Source organism: Microcaecilia unicolor, chromosome 11, assembly GCF_901765095.1.
Source record: "Microcaecilia unicolor chromosome 11, aMicUni1.1, whole genome shotgun sequence".
Lineage (NCBI taxonomy): Eukaryota > Metazoa > Chordata > Amphibia > Gymnophiona > Siphonopidae > Microcaecilia > Microcaecilia unicolor.
In genome coordinates, this window is record NC_044041.1 from 69,908,045 (window position 1) to 69,917,320 (window position 9,276).

At 46.8% G+C, this 9,276-nt stretch overlaps 1 protein-coding gene across 3 annotated transcripts in view; it reads right to left on the reverse strand.

The window, feature by feature from the left end:
* ARHGAP45 (Rho GTPase activating protein 45) overlaps positions 1–6,112 on the reverse strand; it is a 115,795-nt gene extending 109,683 nt beyond the window's left edge. The window contains exons 1-2 of one of the 3 annotated variants that reach the window (XM_030219456.1): positions 5,815–6,112; positions 1,782–2,118 (exon numbers count right to left, since the gene is read on the reverse strand). In XM_030219456.1, the coding sequence (XP_030075316.1) occupies positions 1,782–2,118; positions 5,815–5,904 (427 nt within the window). In that variant the 5' untranslated portion in view covers positions 5,905–6,112. Of the gene's footprint in view, positions 1–1,781; positions 2,119–5,022; positions 5,582–5,814 lie in introns of those variants that run through there. The other 2 variants (XM_030219457.1, XM_030219455.1) reach the window with 2 other exon arrangements.
* Positions 6,113–9,276: the final 3,164 nt, after the last annotated feature.

Here is a 9,276-nt window from a genome sequence, read left to right on the forward strand (position 1 = left end):
TCCCCTATTGCTTGAAGTGTGGAGAACAAGAAAATGGGTTTACACAAGGTTTATGGTTTTGCTGGAAGATTAAAGCTTTCTGAATGGCTCTTCTCACATACCTTCAATGTATTTTGGGGAATCCCCTGGTTTTATCCATGGAAGGTAGCTTGTTTCATAGAGTTTCACTTTTGGGATCTCGAGGGAAAGGGGAGAGATTATTTCTGGGAAAAGCTTATATCTTGGGGAAGAAATGTATCCTAAATCATTGGTTGCAAGATGTATCTCTTATATTTTGGTACTGACGCAACAACATGCTCTAATGATTTGAGAATCTTAGTCAGCTTCTTATCACCCTAAGAGGAAGAGAAGTTTGGGACCCTATTTAGCCTCAATTTCACTGACTGCTCGAGGCCAGGTTCTTAACAAATTTTGGGGTCTCCCCCGGAATCCATCATAGCTATAAGGGCAGGGGTGGTGATGGTGGTGGTTTAGATCTGGGATTACTGAGGGGTGGGGAGAGGATGTTTCTTTGGTTAGGGTTTCAGGTCATCAGAGTCCAGGCCCTGAACCTGTGTTTGCTCATCTTGTGCTTGGTTCTTAGGTATGGTTCTTTTTTTTCTGGAGTATGGGGGGAGAGGGAAGATTTGTTTGTAGCTGGGATGGTTCTTACTTGTGATGTGGGTTTTTCTTATATCTTTGCATTCTGTATGTTGCTGATACCTTTTTTGAATATCAATAAAAAGATTTTTTAATAATAATACTGGATGGCTAATGTTGTTAAATGATGATGAATCCTAGTTCTGCACATCATATACGGAAGTGTTTTATTTGAAACCAGCTTGAATTTGGATTTGAAACATGCATCTCCAAACTGAAGATCAGAACACGGTTCTGGGAGACCAGCTGCCCGATATTCAGTACTATTTAACCAGCCAGGAAAGGCTCCAGGCCAGTTAAATAGCCTTAAGCTGGCTAAGCGCTAATATTCAGCAAAAGATAGCTAGCTATCTCAGCAGAATATTAGCACTTTAGTGGCTAGCCCGGTCACCAGCTATGTGGCACAATATAGCCGTTTAGAGTCAATATTCATCGACTAAGTTTTGCGTCCAGATAGACACGTCTATCTTTGGTCATTATAACTTAGCTGGTCAGCTGATGAATATTGGCTTATACATAGCAGCCAAAATAACCCTGGAAATTAAATGCCGGTCACCATATACAGCCCAGCATTGAATTTCTAGGTTTGCTGCGGACCATGAGAGTTAGCTGAGCTGCCTCTTGCAGTCTCAATATCAGACTCTGAGTCTAACGAATACTACGTAGCACTATAATGAGTTAGTGGGTATGCCAACAGATTGTTGTCTAACACAAATGGGCAAGCAGTTTGATCTCTCTTCCCCTCCCCCAGAACCAGGGCCAGCATTAGACAGGGCAGAGATTTGCAAGAGGGCTCCAAAGCCTGCCAGCAGTCTGTGCTGCCTTCAGTTTTGGACAGGCTTGGGGCCCCTTGTAGCATGGGGGCCCAGGGCAGTTGCCCTGTTTACATCCCCCTAATGCTGGCCTATCTGGTAACAGAGAGATGAGATCAGAAGGTAGAAGGATTCCAATCCCCCCCCCACCTAGTTATATGGGTGAGATCAATAGGGAGTATAATTTATCTCTCTTCCCCCCCCCCCATATTGTAGGAGACAGGTGAGTAGAATTTACTCTCTCTCTCTGAGCCCCCACCCCTCCACACCCATTTAGAAAACAGACAGGTCAACAATGTCCCCTGTCCCAGTTGCTAGCAAGTCACTCACCATCTCCCAGGACCACATCCCGGAGCTTCTCTAAACGTTCAGCAAAACGTGCCACATCTGTGAGGAGCTGCTGAATGTCTTCCACCTCAATGAATGACCCCTCATTACTCTCCATGGGGCAAAGAGACATGGGGGCTTTGTGGCCCTTATTGACCCAGGTGTTGGGAGAGGAGAGTGGAATTCCAGCTGCACTAGCATGACGACTCAGGCTGGTGGGTCTCTTTAACGTGCCAGCAAAACTTGGGCTGGGACTGAGTTTGTTTGGAGAAGCTGTTGTCTCTGTCACACTGGGGCCCGGGTAGGGCAGAGGCTCCAAGCCTTCCTTACGGGGCAGTTCCTGGAAAAAAAATCAAGTCATGGCATGAATGTGACTGGCGGGAGGAGATGTGTCATGAGATTTTCTTCTAATGCTATTCTGTGGTCTATGATCTTCACGTGTTAGGAAGATGCAATAAAGGAAACATTTTTCAACTCATTTCCTGTGAAGGCTTAGTTCTCAGTGCCATATCTAAAGAGCCACTACCAGTTTTCCAGCTATGCATCTTGAGATTCTATGCTTCCACATCAGGGACTCAGCAGCTGAGGTAAAGAAGCTCCCCTAGCTGCACATAGAAGAGGTCTGTCTGCTGTGTCACACAGTCAAGGAAGGGAAGCGTGTTCCATTTCTCAGCTGCATGCTTAGTACAAGTTTTCCTCTGTATAAGATTATCTGTTGTTCCTTTTACTTTTAGGGCCCTTAGCAGGACTAGTCCTTCACTAGGCAAACTAGATGTCTACCTAAGGTGGCACAGTTTCTAAAGTAGCACCAGTGCTGACATGAGCACAGCAATCAGGTCACTAGCGAAGAATCAGCATGGATAGTGTGGGTCCTCAAGCCCATGCATAAGGCCTGTTGTGTCCTGCTCCTCTAAAATGGAAAGTTTGGAGGCCGCAGGACAGTACAGGACTGACCCAAGGGTAGCTGATGCTCTAGGAGGGAGATCCTCAATGGGAAGGAGGGAGATGCTGGCCATCTGGGGAGGGTAGGGAGGGGAAAGGAAGATGCTGGTCACCTGGAGAGGGCAGGGAGGGGAAATGAAGATGCTGGCCACTTGGAGGGATGGAGGGTAAGACATGCTGGCTAACTCGGGGAGGGGGAAGATAGAGAGGAGAAAGGATGGGGAGATGCTAGACAATTGCAGGGAGGTTGGGAAGAGGACATGCTGGACTGTGTATGTGTGTTTGTTTTAATGTGTGTGTGTGTGTGTGTTGGGGAGGTGGAGTGCATGGCTGAAGATCTTTCTAGAACATCACATACACTTGGGTCAACCATAGCCCAGGTCCTTAGTCATTGTTATCTTTGAAGTTTTACCATCCTCTGCATCATCAACATCTTATACCCCTTCCATCTCACAAACTGATTGTACTACTCAGAGAAAACATCTGATACTGTAGCATAGTTCAGCAGAGCTGTCTCTTGCATGCAGCTGTAAGGCCTAGGCTGGGGATCAGGAGCATCAGTGAGGGGGTCAGATGCATCAATTGAATAGTGCCACTGAACATCTGGCCTTTCTGCCTTGGCATGATCCAGATGCAGAGCCTGGGTGGAGCCAGCAGTTATCTGGTTAGCAACAATTTTCAGTATGCTAACCCATAAGTAATCAGATAAGGTTAAGATAGTAAAAAGGCTGTCCTAACTTTATCTGGTTAGTTATGCAGGTACCGGGCTGAATATAATTGATACCTGGATAACTGATGGCACTCTGTTTATACTCGTATTTCAGCGCTGGAATCTGGGCATGGCACAGTGTAAGCTCATCTGAGCAGGGACCGTCCTTCTTTGTTAAATTGTACAGCGCTGCGTAACCCTAGTAGCGCTCTAGAAATGTTAAGTAGTAGTAGTAGTAGTACTGAAAATCTGGGTATAATATAACCCACAGTGGCTGGAATTTAAAAACAATGCTGGCCACCATGGGCTGAATATTTACCGTACATTTCCTTTGTCCTGTGATCTCAATACTGGTTTTGGACAACTTCAGAGGAGCACTGATTGGGGGTAAAAGGGAAGCGCTTGAATGCAAAGTTTCTCCCAGCAGGAGGTGCTAGAGGGAGTGGGATACTCATAGCCCTAGTTACTGTCTAGAAAACACAAAATCCTGCTGTAACAGAGTCTTCGCTCTTAGGGGGTCTTTTACAAAGTGTCGGTAAGCCCAACGCAGGCTTACCGAACGCTAAATCGTGACTACTGCCAACCCGATGCGGCCGCTGGCAGTAGTTCCGCCTTGAGCAGAGAAAACCCCCAGAAATGGCTTGCATGGTGGTAACACGGCAGTAATCAGGCATTGCCGCACACTGCCCGGTTACCGCCGGGTTACTGCAGGAGTCCTTACCGCCATCTCAATGGGCTCCATGCCACATGGCCACACTGTAAGAGTTCTCTTACCGCATGGCCATGTTTGTCTGGGGGCTTTTTACCCGCTGTGGTAAAAAAAGGCCCTGGCACAGGGCCTTTTTTCCCGCAGCTTGGTAAAAGGACCACTTAGTGACACCCTATGCTGCATTTCATGGGAAGGGGCAATTTTCTAAATACTATTCCCTTCCCTTCTATCAAGCATGTAGTCTTTCAGCCTGGTTAAAAAGAGGTGCTCAGTTTATAGGAGGAAAACAGTGTGTGGACATGTGATTTCTAAAAACACATCTGCTATGTTACCCCTCACTTCAGCCACCTGCACAAAGAGCTGTTCTTATAGCATGTGTAGCACATGCTAACTTGAAAGCACTCAGGGTAGTTTCATTTTGAGACTTAATGGCGGTTATGTGCAGTAAAAATGCTCCGTTACCTTATTAAAACTACATCCACAATAACCTGTTTTGAAGGGCCAAAATAGTCAAATTAAGTTGCATAGTACCAGGGAGGGGATGAGGAGGTTTGTAAAGTCTGAACAGTCCTGGTTGCCCAACACTTCCTACAAGGTTTGGAACAAGTAAACACATGCAGAAGCTTTCACAACAATTTGCTCAAGGTCATAGGCGCCAAGTTATCAAAATTATTGGGGGCTGCTAAACCCAATAGAAATGACCTCTCCCTGGACATAGTCAAGAAGTTTGTTCAATTTGGAGGGGGGGTGGGGGGGTTCAGGCACCCACAGAGCTGGTGCCTGTGCACAGGGTGAAAACTGACCAAAGCCTCTGAAAAGCAGCATCCCAGCTTCTCACTCTCTTGCTTCCATTTCCAGCCGCACATTCTTTTCTGTACACCTACCTTCAGCCGTACATTGGGCTGTGGAGAGAGCCCATCCAGGGTTGGGGTAGTAGACCCACACTTGTCCTTTTTCCTTCTCAGCCCCACAGAATATGGACTATAGCTGCATCTGTCAAATGAGTGCTTACGCATTGTGTGACTGGAAACCATGGGACTCGGAGAGAGCAAAATATCTGTACAACTGCAGCCTGGTTAAACTGCCTGTCTGTAACCTGTACTACGTATCTGCAATCCACCTCTGTCTGAGAAAAGCTAATGGATGAGAGAGGCAGGAGCTGAATTTCTAACAGGTGCCTTTCCCTTATAGGCTTTGAGCTTCATGCCACATTCTCCCCAAGTTTTTCAGTATAAAAAAATATCCTGAGTAGCTGCTTTACTTCTTAAACAACATTTAACACCCCATTCCCCCCAAACAAAGAAAATAAAACTCCGGCATGGCTCTGCTCCCCTCAAAGACCATTATTGTAAACTCTGCAGAAGAATCGCCCATCTCTGCCCTGCTCACATCCCACACACTCTTGTACGCCTGAGATTGACGTTAGTGTACAACTGAACTTCCTCTAATCTCCAAGCATTAAATGCAAACTCTTTTCTCAGTCAACTCTTGCCGCCTTTGGTTTTTGACTGCAGCCCTTAAACAGGTGCGTCTCTGCTGTGACAGCCCCCCCCCCCCCACACACACACACACAATGTCCTTCCTCCCTCTTGCCAGCATCAGCAGCATCAGGCCTTGCTCCAGACAAAATTAACACCAGGAGAGTGAGTGAGGGGAAAGGGCAGGGTTGAACTTACAGCCGTGCTCTGTGGTATGGGGCTTCCTGCTCTGTTTCTCTTCGATATAGAAGGTGTCTTCTTCAACTCTCTCTTCTTTTTGGAGAACATGGTTTTTAGAAGTCACAGTCTGTGCAAGTCTCCCGCCCACCCACCCCCCCAGCAAAGTCTCACTGTGGTCCCAGCTCCTTGCTGGCAGGAGCACCTCCTTGCCCCATTAATTCTCTGGTTGGGGAGGTACTGACCCCAGGACATGCCTCCCTTCCCCAGGTTCCTTTACTGCTCCCAGCTCAGGCTGGCTGGCCCCTTACGCTGAAATGCATCACTTATCCTCCACACTGACAGAAGCAGAGCACGTGACACCCACCCCACTTCCTGACTGGCATTCTCACACACCAGAAACCTGCAAAACAAAAAAAAGCTCACAGGAAAAGGCAGAGATATGAAAAAAAAAGCAACAAAATTTGTAACAAGAGCATTTCCCTTTGACATAAGCCACACAATTCAACATTACGCACACCAGGGCCCTGGGCAAAAATTCTAAAGAGTGACTTCCACTAGTGCCTGGCACCCTGACGTTCTGCCTCTGTCATACCACCCAACCTTACTGAGCGGCAACTTGTAGCACTAGAGCCCCAAACAATTGTCCTATTTGTACCCCTTCCACTAAAACTTATCCTGCCAATTGGTTCTAGCTGCCTGCATCATACTTGGCCTCATTTCAAGAGGCTTATCTGAATACGCCTATTTTGCATTTTTTACTTTAAATGTTTTTCATTGAATTTTTTGAAAAATACATAAAACTTGAAAAGTATACAAAATTCAAAGAATTTAGGAGCCCTTTTACTAAGCTGCGGTAAGCATTAATGCGTGCTTACCACAGGGTAAAAAGCACTACCGCAGGGCGTGCTCTGGCGTCCCGCAATAGTTTTGGGATCAGTGCATGCTTCCCACATGCTAAAAAGTAGATTTTATTTTTTAGCACTGGGGGCATGTCTGGGGGGGGGGGGTGGAGAGAAAGTAGGTGTGTACTGTGCTAATCGGTTAGCGCAGCTACACCATCATTTGATAACCAAGTAGCATGTGGTTAGTGTGTGAGCCATTACTGCCTAAAAATAGGGGTCGGTGAGGGGTCCTTTTACTAAACCATGGTAAAAAGTGGCCTGCGGAAGTGTGGGTGCATGTTTTAGACGTGCGCTGGGCCATTTTTTTACCGCGACTGGGAAAGAGGGCTTTTTTTAATGGGTCGGGAAATAGTCGTGCACTGAAATTAAAACTAGTGTGCGCCTATTAACGGCCTGAGCCCTTACTGCCACCCATTGCCTTAGCGGTAAGGGCTTACGCGGTGCCCGTGTGGTAACCATGCAATGTGCGCCAACTGCTGATTACCGCCGGGAACGCCCTCCCCCACCCCCACCCCTGCGGTAGAAAATTATTTTCTACCATGGGATTCAGTGTGCACCAAACTCAGAATTATTGTGGGGTGCATGGGCTAGCCTGGCGGTAAGGCCCATTTCGCATGTACTACCCATGCATTAGCCCTCCTGAACCTTAGTAAGAGGCAGGGGCGTAGCCAGACCTCACGGTGGGAGGGGACCAGAGCCTGAGGTTGGGGGCACATTTTGAGTGCCACCCCGCCAATCCCCCACCGCCCCACCTCGCCTCCTCACCACCCCCAACGGCCTCACCTCGCCTCCTTGCCGCTTCCCCTCACCGCCTCGTCGCTCCCCCCACAAAAACAAATACCTTTGCTGGCAGGGGTCCCCAACACCCGCCAAAGCCTTCTTCAGTGCTGGTCTCCAGCACAGCCACATTCGCTGCCCTGCTTTTCTTTCTACTTGCTCCTCCTGTGCACACTGATGCTCCTTCTCAATTTCACGTAAAGGAGCGTCAGCGTGCACAGGAGGAGCAAGAAGAAAGAAGAGCAGGGCAGTGAACGTGGCTGCGCCGGAGACCGGCGCTGAAGAAGGCTTTGGATGGCAGGGGTTGGGCACCCCTACCAGCCCAACCAGGGGCCCGGATGAAATTTGCAGGGGCCCAGGCCCCCGTGCCCCCCCATAGCTACGCCCCTGGCAAGAGGGCCCCTAAGTGCTCAAATGCTAATGGGGAAATTAGTGTGTAGCCATTAATAGGGGAAAAGGTGCCATTTCCCCTATTAATGGCAAAAAAACTCCAGACCGCCCAAAACACAGCAGCCAGGCTGATATTTGGTAAAACACGTTTTCAAAGCGCTAAACCCCTCCGAGAAAAGCTACACTGGCTCCCAATCAAAGAACGGATCATCTTCAAAATCTGCACCTTGGTCCACAAAATTATCTACGGCGTAGTCCCAGGATACATGACAGACCTTATAGATCTACCAACCAGAAACAGATTCGCATCATCACGATCATACTTTAACCTACATTACTCAAATTGCAAAGGACTGAAATACAAAACAATTTATGCATCCAGCTTCTCCTACCTAAGCGCACAACTATGGAATGGACTCCCTAAAGCTGTGAAAATAATCCATGACCATCTGAACTTCAGGAAATCATTAAAAACCACCCTCTTCAAAAAGGCCTACCCCACTGATCCAACGTAAATCCCCACACCCAGCAACACAACACAACTATGATCATAATGGACAATATACAATCTTCATCCCTCCCATACTCATGATGCCTGATACACACCTACCTCATTTTGACCGCAATATAACCTGTATTTGTTATCAACCGACTGGCGAACGCCTGTACGGTACAATGTAAGCCACATTGAGCCTGCAAATAGGTGGGAAAATGTGGGACACAAATGTAACAAATAAATAAATAAAAAAAAGTGACATCAGCACGTGGGAAAGGCACACACTGGTGATAGCGTTGGCCACTTTTTAGCGCAGCTTAGTAAAAGGGCCCTTTAGAAAATTCACAGTATACATTCAGAATAATAACAAAGGAAAGAAGATCTTTACGCTATGCCACACACTCTTAATTTTGCGTACAAGAATTGTCCGGTGCTGCCCACCCACATTTTCAAAGCGGAGGAGACATTATTATATTTCAGAGCTGCAGCTTCATATTTCCTGATGAGACATAGATTGCCCCTTCATTCATACGTATTTAGTTCAGTGTTGTCCTTCCAATGAGAAACAACTAGATGGATAGCTAGGGCTATTATTATATTAAACAGTTTGGAATGGATATCCTGGATCATTAGTCTCGGTGTTGATGCATGTAATACAATAGAAAGGATAGCTGAAATTCTCTCCCTCCTTAAGTCCCTGAATGGATGCAGTAGGTGAGACAGAGATCCAAGTCATAACACTTACTTTGCATTTTTTTAAACATGTGAAAAACCAGGTTTAGAGCTTTTCTCACCTTGTAGAATAAGCTTCTGAGGGCCAAATAGCCAAAGGATTTATGCTCCTAACTTTGAAAATTTACTAGGGCTGAGTGCATACATTTTTACTCAACATTATACATTTAGGAGCATAGAAAG